The sequence below is a fragment of the Eurosta solidaginis genome, chromosome 4, assembly GCF_040869045.1.
Source record: "Eurosta solidaginis isolate ZX-2024a chromosome 4, ASM4086904v1, whole genome shotgun sequence".
Lineage (NCBI taxonomy): Eukaryota > Metazoa > Arthropoda > Insecta > Diptera > Tephritidae > Eurosta > Eurosta solidaginis.
Window position 1 is genome coordinate 280,443 of NC_090322.1, and position 18,618 is coordinate 299,060.

The 18,618-nt window shown below is 39.0% G+C and overlaps 1 protein-coding gene across 5 annotated transcripts in view; it reads left to right on the top strand.

Moving 5' to 3' along the window:
• Myo10A (Myosin 10A) overlaps window positions 1–16,870 on the top strand; it is a 177,791-nt gene extending 160,921 nt beyond the window's left edge. For 4 of the 5 annotated variants that reach the window (XM_067779243.1, XM_067779240.1, XM_067779242.1 and 1 more), the window contains exon 7: window positions 12,497–16,870. In XM_067779243.1, coding sequence (XP_067635344.1) covers window positions 12,497–12,664 — 168 coding nt within the window. In that variant the 3' untranslated portion in view covers window positions 12,665–16,870. The remainder of the gene's footprint in view (window positions 1–12,496) is intronic. The other variant, XM_067779244.1, reaches the window with a different exon arrangement.
• The last annotated feature ends 1,748 nt before the right edge of the window (window positions 16,871–18,618 follow it).

Below are 18,618 nucleotides of genomic sequence, written 5' to 3' on the forward strand. Positions count from 1 at the left end.
TGGGATGCCCAGGTTTCTGGGTATTCAACAGGAACTGTTTGGTGTGGTGGTGGCGTGCTCCGCCTACCACACCGAGGATACTGGGTTCCCGGCCCGGGCAAAGTAATATCAAATTTTTAGAAAAAACATTTTTCAATTAGAGGAAAGTTTTTCCAAGCGGGGTCGGCGGTGATTTGGCAAGCACTCCGAATACATTTCTGCCATGAAAACTCATCTGCCTTGCAGATGGCGTTCAGAGTCGGCATAAAACATGTTAGTCCCGTCTCGCAAATTTGTAGGAAAAATTAAAAACAAAAAGCGCACGACGAAAATTGGAAGAGAAGTTCGGCCTAAAATCTCTTTGGGGGTTATTCGCGCCTTACATTTATTTTTTAACATAGTATATTAGAAACATTTCTCATTATAAAGAAAACAAGTTTACTAGTGGGGGCTGTGGTATGCCCCATGAAATTGGGCGTAGTCTAGGCGCGCAAAGGAGAGTTAGACCCATCTAGCGGAAATTATTGAAGACCGCGGCAGTGGTTAAATAACTCGGTACAAAACGAGTTGTACCTAATAGCGGAAACACGAACGAACGTCTGTGCTACGGTGCTAGGTGCTAGCTAACAACATAAAATATCTAAGTGGATTGGATTGTAGATATTAAAACGCCACCGTATTTGCGTGTTTTTTATTCTTTTTATACTCAGCTGAGCACAGCTCACAGAGTATATGAACTTTGTTCGCATAACGGTAATCCGTAACGGCATAAACTAATCGCGAAAAAAGAAATTTATTTAGCCATGTCCGTCCGTCCGTCCGTAAACACGATAACTTCAGTAAATTTTGAGATATCTTGATAAAATTTGGTATGTTGGTTCCTGAGCACTCATCTCAGACCGCTATTTAAAATGAACGAAAACGGACTATAACCACGCCCAGTTTTTCGATATCGAAAATTTCGAAAAACTGAAAAAGTGCGATAATTCATTACCACAGACGGATAAAGCGATGAAACTTGGTACGTGGGTTGACCTTAAGACGTAAAATAGAAAATGTGTAAAATTTTGGACAATAGGCGGGGCACCGCCCACTTTTGAAAGGAGGTAATTTGAAAGTTTTGCAAGCCGTAATTTGGTAGCCGTTTAAGATACCATGATGAAATTTGGCAAGAACGTTACTCGTATTCCTATATGTGTGCTAAATAAAAATTAGTAAAATCGGATGATGAACACGCCCACTTTAAAAAAAAATTTTTTTAAGTCAAATTATAAAAAAAATTGAATATCTTTACAGTATATAAGTAAATTATGTCAACATTCAACTCCAGTAATGATATGGTGCAACAAAATACAAAAATAAAAGAAAATTTCAAAACGGGCGTGGCTCCGCCCTTTTTCATTTAATTTGTCTAGAATACTTTTAATGCCATAAGTCGAACAAAAATTAACCAATCCCTGTGAAATTTGGTAGGGCATATATTCTATGACGATAACTGTGGAAATGGGCGAAATCGGTTGAAGCCACGCCCAGTTTTTATACACAGTCGACCGTCTGTCCTTCCGCTCGGCCCTTAAAACGATCACTTGAGCAAAAATCGATATATCTTTACTGAACTTAGTTCACGTACTTATCTGAACTCCCTTTATCTTGGTGTAAAAAATGGCCGAAATCCGACTATGACCACGCGATATCGAAAATTACGAAAAATTAAAAAAAAATGCGATAATTCTATACAAAATGTGAAAAAAGGGATGAAACATTGTAATTGGATTGGTTTATTGACGCAAAATATAACTTTAGAAAAAACTTTGTAAAATGGGTGTGTCACCTTCCATATCAAGTAGAATAAAATGAAAAATTTCTGCAGGGCGAAATCAAAAGCCCTTGGAATCTTGGCAGGAATACCGTTCGTGGTATTACATATATAAATAAATTAGCGGTACCCGACAGATGATGTTATGGGTCATCCTGGCCCACATTTAGGTCGATATCTCGAAAACGCCTTCACATATACAACTAAGGGCCACTCCCTTTTAAAACCCTCATTAATACCTTTAATTTGAAACCCATATCGTACAAACACATTCTAGAGTCACCTCTGATCCACCTTTATGGCGATATCTCGAAAAGGCGTCCACCTACAGAACTAAGGCCCACTCCCTTTAAAAATACTCATTAACATCTTTTTTTTTGTACCCATATCGTACAAACAAATTCTAGAGTTACCCCTGGTCCAGCTTTATGGCGATATCGCGAAAAGGCATCCACTTATAGAACTAAGGCCCACTCCCTTTTAAAATACTCATTAGCACCTTTCATTTGATTCCCATATCGTACAAACACATTCTAGAGTCACCCCTGGTCCACTTTTATGGCGATATCTCGAAAAGACGTCGACCTATAGAACTAAGGCCCACTACCTTTTAAAATACTAATTAACCCCTTTCATTTGATTCCCATATCGTACAAGCACATTCTAGATTCACCCCTGGTCCACCTTTATGGGGATATCCCGAAATGGCGTCCACCTATAGAACTATGGCCCAATCCCCTTTTAAAATACTCTTTAATACCTTCCATTTGATACCCACGTCATACAAACATATTCCAGGGTTACCCTAGGTTCATTTTCCTACATGGTGATTTTGCCTTATTTTGTCTCCAAAGCTCTCAGCTGAGTATGTAATGTTTGGTTGCACCCAAACTTAGCCTTCCTTACTTGGTAAACTATATTTATATTATTTACGATGCTATTGCCCTTTTCAAATATTTCGAAAAGCTTTAATTAGGGATCGACTTATCAAGCAAAATTGTATATATTAGGGAAGTGAGCGTGGTTATAGTCCGATTTTGCTCATTTTAAATAACAAGTATCATAAAATATCTCAAATTTGTATCGACTTATCGTGTTTACGGGCAGACGAGCGGAAATGGATTAATGAATTTCTTTTTTTTTTTGCCCTGGTTATTTTGGTACATGGAAGTTTATGTTTATGTATGTAGATTAGTTTATGCCATTACTGATTATACTCAGTTGAGCAGAGCTCACAGAGTATATTAAGTTTGATTGGATAACGGTTGGTTGTACATATATAAAGGAATCGAGATAGATATAGACTTCCATATATCAAAATAATCAGGATCGAAAAAAAATTTGATTGAGCCATGTCCGTCCGTCCGTCCGTTAACACGATAACTTGAGTAAATTTTGAGGTATCTTGATGAAATTTGGTATGTAGGTTCCTGAGCACTCATCTCAGATCGCTATTTAAAATGAACGATATCGGACTATAACCACGCCCACTTTTTCGATATCGAAATTTTCGAAAAACCGAAAAAGTGCGATAATTCATTACCAAAGACAGATAAAGCGACGAAACTTGGTAGATGAGTTGAATTTATGACGCAGAATAGAAAACTAGTAAAATTTTGGACAATGGGCGTGGCACCGCCCACTTTTAAAAGAAGGTAATTTAGAAGTTTTGCAAGCTGTAATTTGTCAGTCGTTGAAGATATCATGATAAAATTTGGCAGGGACGTTACCCCTATTACTATATGTACGCCTAATAAAAATTAGCAAAATCGGAGAAGGACCACGCCCACTTTAAAAAAAAAATTTTTTTTAAAGTAAAATTTTAACAAAAAATTTAATATCTTCACAGTATATAAGTAAATTATGTCAACATTCAACTCCAGTAATGATATGTTGCAACAAAATACAAAAATAAAAGAAAATTTCAAAATGGGCGTGGCTCCGCCCTTTTTCATTTAATTTGTCTAGGATACTTTTAACGCCATAAGTCGAACAAAAATTAACCAATCCTTTTGAAATTTGGTAGGGGCATAGATTTTATGATGTTAACTGTTTTCTGTGAAAACGGGCGAAATCGGTAGATGCCACGCCCAGTTTTTATACACAGTCGTTCGTCTGTCCTTCCGCATGGCCGTTAACACGATAACTTGAGCAAAAATCGACATATCTTTAATGAACTTAGTTCACGTGCTTACTTGAACTCACTTTATCTTGGTATGAAAAATGAACGAAATCCGACAATGACCACGCCCACTTTTTCGATATCGAAAATTACGAAAAATTAAAAAAATGCCATAATTCTATACCAAATACGAAAAAAGGGATGAAACATGGTGAGGTAATGGGATTGGTTTATTGACGCGAAATATAACTTTAGAAAAAACTTTATAAAATGGTTGTGACACCTACCATATTAAGTAGAAGAAAATGAAAAAGTTCTGCAGGGCGAAATAAAAAACCCTTAAAATCGTGGCAGGTATTACATATATAAATAAATTAGCGGTATCCAACAGATGATATTCTGGGTCACCCTGGATCACATTTTGGTCGATATCTGGAAAACGCCTTCACATATACAACTACCACCACTCCCTTTTAAAACTCTCATGAATGCCTTTAATTTGATACCCATTTCGTACAAACTCATTCTAGAGTCACCTCTGGTCCAGCTTTATGGCGATATCTCGAAAAGGCGTCCACCTATAGAACTAAGCCCCACGCCCTTTTAAAATACTCATTAACACCTTTCATTTGACACCCATATCGTACAAATTTATTCTAAAGTCACCCCTGGTCCACCTTTATGGCGATATTTCGAAACGGCGTCCACCTATAGAATTAAGGCCCACTCCCTTGTAAAATACTCATTAACACCTTTCTTTTGATACCCATATTGTACAAACAAATTCTAGGGTCACCCCTGCTCCACCTTTATGGCGATATCTCGAAACGGCGTCCACCTATGGAAATAAGGATTACTCTCTTTTAAAATACTCATTAACACCTCTCTTTTGATACCCATATTGTACAAACAAGTTCTAGGGTCACCCCTGGTCCACCTTTATGGCAATATCTCGAAACGGCGTCCACCTATGGAACTAAGGATTACTCCCTTTTAAACTACTCATTAACACCTTTCTTTTGATACCCATATTGTACAAACAAATTCTAGGGTCACCCCTGCTCCACCTTTATGGCGATATCTCGAAACGGCGTCCACCTATGGAACTAAGGTTTACTCCCTTTTAAAATACTCATTAACACCTTTCATTTGATACCCATATCGTACAAACAAAGTCTAGAGTCACCCCTGGTCCACCTTTATGGCGATATCTCGAAAAGGCGAACACCTATAGAACTAAGGCCCCCTCCCTTTTAAAATACTCATTAACACCTTTCGTTTGATACCCATATTGCACAAACGAATTCTAGAGTCACCCCTGGTCCACCTTTATGGCGGTATCTCGAAACGGCGTCCACCTATGGAACTAAGGATTACTCCCTTTTAAAATACTCATTAACACCTTTCTTTTGATACCCATATTGTACAAACAAATTCTAGGGTCACCCCTGGTCCACCATTATGGCGATATCTCGAAAATGCGACCACCTATACAACAACCACCACTCCCTTTTAAAACCCTAATTAATACCTTTAATTTGATACCCATATCATACAAACACATTCTAGAGTCACCCCTGGTACACCTTTATGGCGATATTTCGAAACGGCGTCCACCTATAGAATTAAGGCCCACTTCCTTTTAAAATACTCATTAACACCTTTCGTTTGATGCCCATATTGTACAAACAAATTCTAGGGTCACCCCTGGTCCACCTTTATGGCGATATCTCGAAACGGCGTTCACCTATGGAACTAAGGATTACTCCCTTTTAAAATACTCATTAACACCTTTCTTTTGATACCCATATTGTACAAACAAATTCTAGGGTCACCCCTGGTCCACCTTTATGGCGATATCTCGAAACGGCGTCCACCTATGGAACTAAGGATTACTATCTTTTAAAATACTCATTAACACCTTTCTTTTGATACCCATATTGTACAAACAAATTCTAGGGTCACCCCTGGTCCACCTTTATGGCGATATCTCGAAACGGCGTCCACCTATGGAACTAAGGATTACTCCCTTTTAAAATACTCATTAACACCTTTCTTTTGATACCCATATTGTACAAACAAATTCTAGGGTCACCCCTGGTCCACCTTTATGGCGATATCTCGAAACGGCGTCCACCTATGGAACTAAGGATTACTCCCTTTTAAAATACTCATTAACACCTTTCTTTTGATACCCATATTGTACAACCAAATTCTAGGGTCACCCCTGGTCCACCTTTATGGCGATATCTCGAAACGGCGTCCACCTATGGAACTAAGGATTACTCCCTTTTAAAATACTCATTAACACCTTTCTTTTGATACCCATATTGTACAAACAAATTCTAGGGTCACCCCTGGTCCACCTTTATGGCGATATCTCGAACGGCGTCCACCTATGGAACTAAGGATTACTCTCTTTTAAAATACTCATTAACACCATTCTTTTGATACCCTTATTGTACAAACAAATTCTAGGGTCACCCCTGGTCCACCTTTATGGCGATATCTCGAAACGGCGTCCACCTATGGAACTAAGGATTACTCCCTTTTAAAATACTCATTAACACCTTTCTTTTGATACCCATATTGTACAAACAAATTCTAGGGTCACCCCTGGTCCACCTTTATGGCGATATCTCCAAACGGCGTCCACCTATGGAACTAAGGATTACTCCCTTTTAAAATACTCATTAACACCTTTCTTTTGATACCCATATTGTACAAACAAATTCTAGGGCCACCCCTGGTCCCCCTTTATGGCGATATCTCCAAACGGCGTCCACCTATGGAACTAAGGATTACTCCCTTTTAAAATACTCATTAACACCTTTCTTTTGATAACCATATTGTACAAACAAATTCTAGGGTCACCCCTGGTCCACCTTTATGGCGATATCTCCAAACGGCGTCCACCTATGGAACTAAGGATTACTCCCTTTTAAAATACTCATTAACACCTTTCTTTTGATACCCATATTGTACAAACAAATTCTAGGGTCACCCCTGGTCCACCTTTATGGCGATATCTCGAACGGCGTCCACCTATGGAACTAAGGATTACTCTCTTTTAAAATACTCATTAACACCTTTCTTTTGATACCCATATTGTACAAACAAATTCTAGGGTCACCCCTGGTCCACCTTTATGGCGATATCTCGAAACGGCGTCCACCTATGGAACTAAGTATTACTCGCTTTTAAAATACTCATTAACACCTTTCTTTTGATACCCATATTGTACAAACAAATTCTAGGGTCACCCCTGGTCCACCTTTATGGCGATATCTCCAAACGGCGTCCACCTATGGAACTAAGGATTACTCCCTTTTAAAATACTCATTAACACCTTTCTTTTGATACCCATATTGTACAAACAAATTCTAGGGTCACCCCTGGTCCCCCTTTATGGCGATATCTCCAAACGGCGTCCACCTATGGAACTAAGGATTACTCCCTTTTAAAATACTCATTAACACCTTTCTTTTGATACCCATATTGTACAAACAAATTCTAGGGTCACCCCTGCTCCACCTTTATGGCGATATCTCGAAACGGCGTCCACCTATGGAAATAAGGATTACTCTCTTTTAAAATACTCATTAACACCTCTCTTTTGATACCCATATTGTACAAACAAATTCTAGGGTCACCCCTGGTCCACCTTTATGGCAATATCTCGAAACGGCGTCCACCTATGGAACTAAGGATTACTCCCTTTTAAACTACTCATTAACACCTTTCTTTTGATACCCATATTGTACAAACAAATTCTAGGGTCACCCCTGCTCCACCTTTATGGCGATATCTCGAAACGGCGTCCACCTATGGAACTAAAGTTTACTCCCTTTTAAAATACTCATTAACACCTTTCATTTGATACCCATATCGTACAAACAAAGTCTAGAGTCACCCCTGGTCCACCTTTATGGCGATATCTCGAAACGGCGTCCACCTATGGAACTAAGGATTACTCCCTTTTAAACTACTCATTAACACCTTTCTTTTGATACCCATATTGTACAAACAAATTCTAGGGTCACCCCTGGTCCACCTTTATGGCGATATCTCCAAACGGCGTCCACCTATGGAACTAAGGATTACTCCCTTTTAAAATACTCATTAACACCTTTCTTTTGATACCCATATTGTACAAACAAATTCTAGGGTCACCCCTGGTCCCCCTTTATGGCGATATCTCCAAACGGCGTCCACCTATGGAACTAAGGATTACTCCCTTTTAAAATACTCATTAACACCTTTCTTTTGATACCCATATTGTACAAACAAATTCTAGGGTCACCCCTGCTCCACCTTTATGGCGATATCTCGAAACGGCGTCCACCTATGGAAATAAGGATTACTCTCTTTTAAAATACTCATTAACACCTCTCTTTTGATACCCATATTGTACAAACAAATTCTAGGGTCACCCCTGGTCCACCTTTATGGCAATATCTCGAAACGGCGTCCACCTATGGAACTAAGGATTACTCCCTTTTAAACTACTCATTAACACCTTTCTTTTGATACCCATATTGTACAAACAAATTCTAGGGTCACCCCTGGTCCACCTTTATGGCGATATCTCGAAACGGCGTCCACCTATGGAACTAAGGATTACTCCCTTTTAAAATACTCATTAACACCTTTCTTTTGATACCCATATTGTACAAACAAATTCTAGGGTCACCCCTGGTCCACCTTTATGGCGATATCTCCAAACGGCGTCCACCTATGGAACTAAGGATTACTCCCTTTTAAAATACTCATTAACACCTTTCTTTTGATACCCATATGGTACAAACAAATTCTAGGGTCACCCCTGGTCCCCCTTTATGGCGATATCTCCAAACGGCGTCCACCTATGGAACTAAGGATTACTCCCTTTTAAAATACTCATTAACACCTTTCTTTTGATACCCATATTGTACAAACAAATTCTAGGGTCACCCCTGCTCCACCTTTATGGCGATATCTCGAAACGGCGTCCACCTATGGAAATAAGGATTACTCTCTTTTAAAATACTCATTAACACCTCTCTTTTGATACCCATATTGTACAAACAAATTCTAGGGTCACCCCTGGTCCACCTTTATGGCAATATCTCGAAACGGCGTCCACCTATGGAACTAAGGATTACTCCCTTTTAAACTACTCATTAACACCTTTCGTTTGATACCCATATTGCACAAACGAATTCTAGAGTCACCCCTGGTCCACCTTTATGGTGGTATCTCGAAACGGCGTCCACCTATGGAACTAAGGATTACTCGCTTTTAAAATACTCATTAACACCTTTCTTTTGATACCCATATTGTACAAACAAATTCTAGGGTCACCCCTGGTCCACCATTATGGCGATATCTCGAAAATGCGACCACCTATACAACAACCACCACTCCCTTTTAAAACCCTAATTAATACCTTTAATTTGATACCCATATCATACAAACACATTCTAGAGTCACCCCTGGTACACCTTTATGGCGATATTTCGAAACGGCGTCCACCTATAGAATTAAGGCCCACTTCCTTTTAAAATACTCATTAACACCTTTCGTTTGATGCCCATATTGTACAAACAAATTCTAGGGTCACCCCTGGTCCACCTTTATGGCGATATCTCGAAACGGCGTTCACCTATGGAACTAAGGATTACTCCCTTTTAAAATACTCATTAACACCTTTCTTTTGATACCCATATTGTACAAACAAATTCTAGGGTCACCCCTGGTCCACCTTTATGGCGATATCTCGAAACGGCGTCCACCTATGGAACTAAGGATTACTATCTTTTAAAATACTCATTAACACCTTTCTTTTGATACCCATATTGTACAAACAAATTCTAGGGTCACCCCTGGTCCACCTTTATGGCGATATCTCGAAACGGCGTCCACCTATGGAACTAAGGATTACTCCCTCTTAAAATACTCATTAACACCTTCCTTTTGATACCCATATTGTACAAACAAATTATAGGGTCAGCCCTGGTCCACCTTTATGGCGATATCTCGAAACGGCGTCCACCTATGGAACTAAGGATTACTCCCTTTTAAAATACTCATTAACACCTTTCTTTTGATACCCATATTGTACAAACAAATTCTAGGGTCACCCCTGGTCCACCTTTATGGCGATATCTCGAAACGGCGTCCACCTATGGAACTAAGGATTACTCCCTTTTAAAATACTCATTAACACCTTTCTTTTGATACCCATATTGTACAACCAAATTCTAGGGTCACCCCTGGTCCACCTTTATGGCGATATCTCGAAACGGCGTCCACCTATGGAACTAAGGATTACTCCCTTTTAAAATACTCATTAACACCTTTCTTTTGATACCCATATTGTACAAACAAATTCTAGGGTCACCCCTGGTCCACCTTTATGGCGATATCTCGAAAAGGCGACCACCTATACAACAACCACCACTCCCTTTTAAAACCCTCATTAATACCGTCAATTTGATACCCATATCGTACAAACACATTCTAGAGTCACCCCTGGTCCACCTTTATGGCGATATTTCGAAACGGCGTCCACCTATAGAACTAAGGCCCACTCCCTTTTAAAATACTCATTAACACCTTTCTTTTGATACCCATATTGTACAAACAAATTCTAGGGTCACCCCTGGTCCACCTTTATGACGATATCTCGAAACGGCGTCCACCTATAGAATTAAGGCCCACTTCCTTTTAAAATACTCATTAACACCTTTCGTTTGATGCCCATATTGTACAAACAAATTCTAGGGTCACCCCTGGTCCACCTTTATAGCGATATCTCGAAACGGCGTCCACCTATGGAACTAAGGATTACTCCCTTTTAAAATACTCATTAACACCTTTCTTTTGATACCCATATTGTACAAACAAATTCTAGGGTCACCCCTGGTCCACCTTTATGGCGATATCTCGAACGGCGTCCACCTATGGAACTAAGGATTACTCTCTTTTAAAATACTCATTAACACCTTTCTTTTGATACCCATATTGTACAAACAAATTCTAGGGTCACCCCTGGTCCACCTTTATGGCGATATCTCGAAACGGCGTCCACCTATGGAACTAAGGATTACTCCCTTTTAAAATACTCATTAACACCTTTCTTTTGATACCCATATTGTACAAACAAATTCTAGGGTCACCCCTGGTCCACCTTTATGGCGATATCTCCAAACGGCGTCCACCTATGGAACTAAGGATTACTCCCTTTTAAAATACTCATTAACACCTTTCTTTTGATACCCATATTGTACAAACAAATTCTAGGGTCACCCCTGGTCCCCCTTTATGGCGATATCTCCAAACGGCGTCCACCTATGGAACTAAGGATTACTCCCTTTTAAAATACTCATTAACACCTTTCTTTTGATACCCATATTGTACAAACAAATTCTAGGGTCACCCCTGGTCCACCTTTATGGCGATATCTCCAAACGGCGTCCACCTATGGAACTAAGGATTACTCCCTTTTAAAATACTCATTAACACCTTTCTTTTGATACCCATATTGTACAAACAAATTCTAGGGTCACCCCAGGTCCACCTTTATGGCGATATCTCGAAAAGGCGACCACCTATACAACAACCACCACTCCCTTTTAAAACCCTCATTAATACCTTTAATTTGATACCCATATCGTACAAACACATTCTAGAGTCACCCCTGGTCCACCTTTATGGCGATATTTCGAAACGGCGTCCACCTATAGAACTAAGGCCCACTCCCTTTTAAAATACTCATTAACACCATTCGTTTGATACCCATATTGTACAAACAAATTCTAGAGTCAACCCTGATCCACCTTTATGGCGATATCCCTAAATGGCGTCCACCTATAGAACTATGGCCCACTCCCTCATAAAATACTCTTTAATGTCTTTCATTTGATACACATGTCATACAAACACATTCCACGGTTTCCCTCGGTTCATTTTCCTACATGGTTATTTTCCCTTATGTTGTCACCATAGCTCTCAACTGAGTATGTAATGTTCGGTTACACCCGAACTTAACCTTCCTTACTTGTTTTTATTTATATTTAATTATGCGAACAAAATTAATATACTTCGTGATGAAACGACACCATAAAAGGTATCCATACCTGTACTTGCAAGTAGCATCGAAAAAAAGTATCGGGCCGAAAATTTCGATTCTTACTTATGTCGGTACTTTTTTGTAGTACAGGATTTATAACAGGGGTTGATTGCTAAACAAGTTAAAAAATATCGGGACAGGTATTTAAATACACTTCTTGACCTCGCTACCAATAAATTTTTCTTCAGTCAAGAAATATTTGTGAAAAACCGTCGAAAGGATTTGTGGTTATTGTATTTTTCATATAGATTGGATTTACAAGAACTCTTGCCACATTGCTTCGCTTTGACGTTTTGACAGCACCCAACTGTTCCGAGCCCATAACTTTTCACAGCTTATAAAAAGCTGCCTGCATTTTGATTTTTGGTGTCGAATGTGTTTCGGTTTTACGACCTTTCTATTAATAAATATCTATATGTACAAAGTTGTTTATGTATGTATTTTAGTATTGACATTTTTGTTTTAGGTGCGTTCGGAGGATGGTGCACTCTTCCTGGATATGAAAGTTGGCAATCTCATGCAGCAGCGTGTCATACGAGTCCAAACTGAGCAGGCGCACGAGATTTCACGGCTCGTGCGCCAGTATATAACTATGGCACAAATTAGCCAGAGGGACAAAAGGGAAAATAATTAAATTGCATTAAGGTTAATAAAACTTCTTAAAAGTTTTTTATATTGTTTATTTTTTATACTAAAGCATATCTACTTTAAGCTTAAGTAGTATCCACATCATAAGGCATACCAGATTCGGCCAATACAATATGAAGGTGTGTAGCTTTTGTAACTGTACGTGTTGCATATTTATATATGGGCCTCGTTAAACAAATAAGCAATATTTTCTTGTATCAAAGCCATGGTCTAAAATATCACGTATAAAGTTTATTGTAGAAGGTTAAAGGGTATCGCACAGGGGTATAAGTAAAGTTTCAATTAAGTATAATAAAGTTTTTTTTATTCTCTGCCTTTGTTGTTGTTGTAGCGATAAGGACATTGCCTTAAGGTTTTGGGAAGTGCTATCGATGGTGATGGTCCTTTGCCGAATGCGGATCCGGTACGTTTCGGTAACAAGCACCATTAAGGTACTAACCCAACCATCACTGGAACGATTTGGTATGATCACATGAAACCTTCTAGGCCATAATGCCCTCCCACCCCTAGATCCATGAGGAACTTGGGGTCGCCAGAGCCTCGACTGCTAAAGAAACAGAACTCGCCACGGGTAGGTGAGGTTGACGTTTGGGTGCGAGGAGCTATAAATAGCGCTAACAATGCCTTGAAAGGATTGCGCTACACAATACGTTGATTCGATTTGGTATTTTAGTAGCCTCTTACGACAGGCATACCTAGCGCGGGTATATTCTAAGCGCCCTAACCCGATGGGGTTTTTTGGAATGGTTCCTAGATATTTTTTCCAAGGCTTCTCTTGCTCGATCAGCCCTCCTGGCTTGGGCTTAGTCTATATACCTTATATATGGCGATAAGAAAACAACAAAATTTAATTACATTTTTTTGAATCCTCATTTCTATCATTATATAGCCCTCAATGCACTACGACTTTTATTTAGATCTATTGTGCTTGCCTATTACTGTATATGCTGGCTTTTGATGTACATATGTAAATACATCGTCAGACTTTTTACTCCATATCCCATTTCAGTAAGTGAATAAAGTTATCTTGACTAAGGTCAGCAAGAGAGACAGAGTACACCCATTCAAGGCATCCCCTTGTGATCACAATTGACTCAGTTGTCCCTGCCAGCTTCAGACTGATTTTTCTTTTCTATAGCATGGATAGCACACAGCCAATCATAGCTAGTCCTATAGCTTGATGTGTCGTGTTATCGAAAGCCCCTGTGACGTCAATAGAAGCACAGAGGGCTACATTTTCAACTTTTTTCGTGAAGCTATGAGTAGCAGTCTCCGCAGATTTTCCTGACAGATAAGCAAATTAATTTCTACATAGAGGAAGTGTGTTAAGGTTGACCTCCCTAATCATCCCTTTGGTATGAATACTATTTTACTGTTTGGAATATAGCCGAACAGTAGAGATACTTTAAATAAGTTGGATACGACTTGGGTAATGTGGTTTATTCTGCTGTAACAGACATTCATATACTGAAACAGTAGTGTTGCTAGGCTTTTTTCTCTGCCACTAATCATCATATGTGAGTGTTGATGGATCCTATACAAACCAGACGTGAGTTTTAAGTAAGAGCTTACATGTCTCTTCTGTCCGCTTAGTGTAGCTCTATCTTTCTTTTTTAGAGTGTAAATTACACTTCTGTGATCTCTCGAGTGGCCTTATTGGAGTCGCCATTATTCCTCTCACAATGTTCTCTACAGGTATATCCCCTAAAGGCTTTATTGTATGATGTTAGGGCCATTTTGTACGGATCTCAATGGCTCGTAGCTGTTGCTCTATTAATCAATTTCCTGGCTTGGCATCTCAGCAGCCCAAGGCAGCTCTCATTGGAGGCTGTTTTAGCATCTGAGTGGAGCTGTTCAGCTTGCTTCTCAAACTCCTGAGCCCTGGTTATGGATCCGTGTGAGCTATTTCCAGCTTCAGCAATGATACAGCGCAGGAGTTCCCAGTTTGCTAAAAGCTAGCCACTTCAGGAAAGTGGCCAATGTTGAGTTCAATATGTTTATGAATATTTATCCTTCTGCGATACCACTTAAACGTCTCCCATTGGCACCAAAATGTGTGATATTTTAGGCCTTAGTACCATTGCTTATTTGATTTATAAGGACCACCCTAGTGTATATGTATCTATGTATGTATCCAATATTTTTAGCGTAGGTTATATTTCTGAAATATTGCTTAAAGCTATGAAGGCGATATATGTAAACCAATTTACACATCTTTGGAATGCTATATATTTTTAAGAAATAATTACGTTCAACTTCTAGGAGGCGGCTATTCGTCTGGGAATTCCAGATCAAAAATTGTTTCTATTTATTCAGAGGATTAGTCGTTAAATTTCTCCCAACAAAAGTAACGGCAATAGAAACCCAAAAACGAGAACGTAACAAAACAAACAAAACCATAAGAATTACATAGAAAGCAATATCCCGGACGAATAAGAAAAAAATTATTCATTCAAAATTTGTATGCAATATAAATTTGGATAAACATATGTACAGTGACGAGCAGTACTGTAACAAAGCTCTTGAACTTAAATGAAAGTATTTATACCTTTTATTACTTCTTCATGTATGCTTTATAAAAATACTAAATTATAACAAAAACGATTCACACTTTCTGTGGAAAACAAAAACAAACCGTCGAAACTGGGATGTTACAGTTTTGCACTCTCTATAAAAAAAACTTATAAATCAATACTTTTTCCAGAGTCCTTTCGCTTTTTGAAAAGCCGCAAAACGGGCAGGCATGCTCTTTGTGTATTTCGCAACAAAATCTTGCAACAAAATCGCTTGCCAAACTTCCTGCGTCCGCTCCCACAACTCGCTCATTTCTTTTGGTGGATTTGAATATTTTGCAAGCTGTGCCTTGACATCACTCCATAAATTTTCGATTGGATTCAAATATGTCGATTGAGGAGGCCACTTTAAAACAGAAAACTTTTGTTCTTCCAACACGAGCCGTGTGCTTGGGGTCATTGTCTTGCTGAAAAATCACTTTTTCAGCAGCAAGTCCAATATCCTTAATGTCCTTAGGCAAATTTTGTTGCAAAACGTTAAGGTATTGTTCCTTCCGCATAATACCATCAATACGCACCAAGGGACCCAAGCCATTTTTGGTTATGCAGCCCCAAGCCATTATGGAACCCCCACCGTGTTTTATGATTTGACATACATGTTGTGCTGTTATAACATTGGTGTCCCTTGTGTAGTACCATGAACGTCCGTCCGACAGGTAGCGATTAATTTTAGTCTCGTCAGACCAAGTAACCTTTAAATTCAAGGAAATAAATATATAAGCTATCTATTTAATAGTAATAAAAAATCTTCAATTTTCAACTCACCATATTCCAGTCTCCTTCAGTCCAGCGTAAATGAGTTGCCAGAAAATCTCGCCTGAGCGACATATTTTTCTTGTCAGCATGGGTTTCTTCTTTTTCTCAGCTGCTTTAAGATCAAGTTTCTTTAAGGAGCGCGCCCTGTCCACTCGCTTGCTTCTATATTTAGCATTTTTAAGGCTGCTTCTGGAGTCACCGCATTATCAGAGCTTACCAACTGGGCAAGATGGCGGCACTGGCGATCACTAATTTTCTTTGGACGACCACCGTTCAGCTTAAACGTGGTGTCGCAACACTTTTTTTTATTCTTTGCACTGTCATGTGAATTACGTCGCACTTTTTCGCTACTTCACGTACAGATTGATTTTCATCCAATAACCGAATAATTTTCTCTTTTTTTGCGATTTCCATGTTGACGCTTATCGCCATTGGAATTGAATGATGACATAAAAACAAAAAATGTCCGATCTCGGTGAAAAACTATGAAAAATAACGGATTTATGCAAAAAGAAAAAAGACTCAGTGCATAACTGTAACATATTAGCAAGGTTATTTGTTGTTGTTGGATTTGAATGGCTATACCTTCAAATTATAGGTACAAAGCCTACATGTAAAGCGCTGAAAGAGAAACTTGATTCTACATTGGAGCAAGTGAGTGAAAGCGAATTAAGGCAAAACTATAGACAACGTGTTACAGTTTTGCTCGTCACTGTACATGTAAAATACAAAAAGTATATATAACCTCAAGACTTAAATAATAAACTGAAATTGTATTCATATAAAAACAAATAAATAAGTATATTTTAATACAAATATTATCATTTAATACAAATAAATATTGTAACGATTTTACTTGCAAATCCTCTTATTTGCCCTTATTGAATAATGGAAAAATTGCCTTTATTAAAGTACTTCACAATAACACTTATACTTTGCAACTAGCTTGCTTAACAACCAAACTGATTGATAGTTCAAATGAAACTCTACTATTGCCCGACAGATTACGTGCTTAATCAATAACTGCTTGATAGCTTAACTCAAACTGAATTCCAGCGCCTCTACATTTGCTGCCTTTTATACTCTCTGATTTCACCGTCGCATCTTCTAGGCGCTTCCATTTCCAGAATCTTCTAGTCCACCAGCTCCCAAATTTCTCAGCTGTAACTACAATTGCACGATTTTATAGCTTCTCTCATTGCATACTTTCAGGAGTATCTCAGATATATGCATGGGTTTGTGCATTGATTCTCCGCTGCTGGTATACATACTTACATGGTACATATGTGTAGACGCAATTATTGTTTCGTTTATGTAGATACATAATGATTGATCTATGGATGTGCATTATATCACTGTTTAGAATCGGCTTAGAGATAGCAGCACCCCTTAGTTTTGCTAATATTCGTAACACTGCCCTCCACCTAAGTCTGATCGTCCTGATCAGACAGATCTCTCGATCTAAACGCTGCTAGCCTTTCCAAATGGACCACTTTCATTTTGGTTCGTGGTTTACCGATGGTTTGTATGCGGTACACTACATCGTTGATCCGTTGTACAACTTTGTATGGGCCTTCCCAATTACACTGCAAACAAACTTTTTTTACGTTGTGGGTTGTATAACAGTACCAAAACTCCTTCCTGAAAACGTTCCGAATTAATTGCTTTATCGTATCTGGCTTTCATCTTGTCACTCATAATCTTTGTTCGTTGCCTTATCAGATCATGCATTTCTCTTAGCTCTTTTTCCAAATCACATTTCTCTCCGCATTGGCATCTATCCCAAACTTCAAATCAGCTGGCAGTCTAAGGTCATTGCCAAAAATTACTTTTGCAGGGGTTTGGCCCGTTGTCTCATGCACTGCTGATCGGTAAGCCATCAAGAATAATGGTATGCGGGTATCCCACTCTTTATGGTACTTGTCTACTACTTTCCTTGCTCCTCCAATGTTCTATTGAATCGTTCTACCATACCATCGGATTGAGGATGCAATGCAGTTGTCCGTGTTTTTCGAATGCCCAATGATTTACACATTTCCTGGAACACAGCTGATTCGAAATTCCTGTCTTGGTCAGAATGTAACTCCATTGGTACACCATACCTTTCAACCCAATTGTTTATAAACACTTCTGCTACTGTTTCTGCTTCTTGGTTTGGGATTGGGTATACCTCTGGCCATTTACTGAAATAATCCATAACCACCAGTACGTATTTGTTTCCATGGTTGCTAGTAGGAAATGGACCGGCGACATCCATGGCGATCCTTTCAAATGGTGCACCTAAAATATACTGCTTCATCTGGACATGACTTCGTGTTTTGGGCCCTTTCGCTCTGTTGCAAACCTCGCAGTTGGCAATCCACTCGGTGACCGACTGACGGCAACCAACCCAATAGAATTTCTGCTTAATTTTCTCGAGCGTCTTCGTGATTCCAAGATGACCTCCACTTGAACCATTATGCAGCTCGTTGAGCACGTCAGGAATCCTCTTTCTAGGAACAACTATCAGTTTCTTCTTGCATTTACCACCCTCACTTTCCCATACTCGATGAAGGCAACCGGATATCAATTCTAAACTGTTCCACTGTGCCCAATATGACTTCGCAATGGG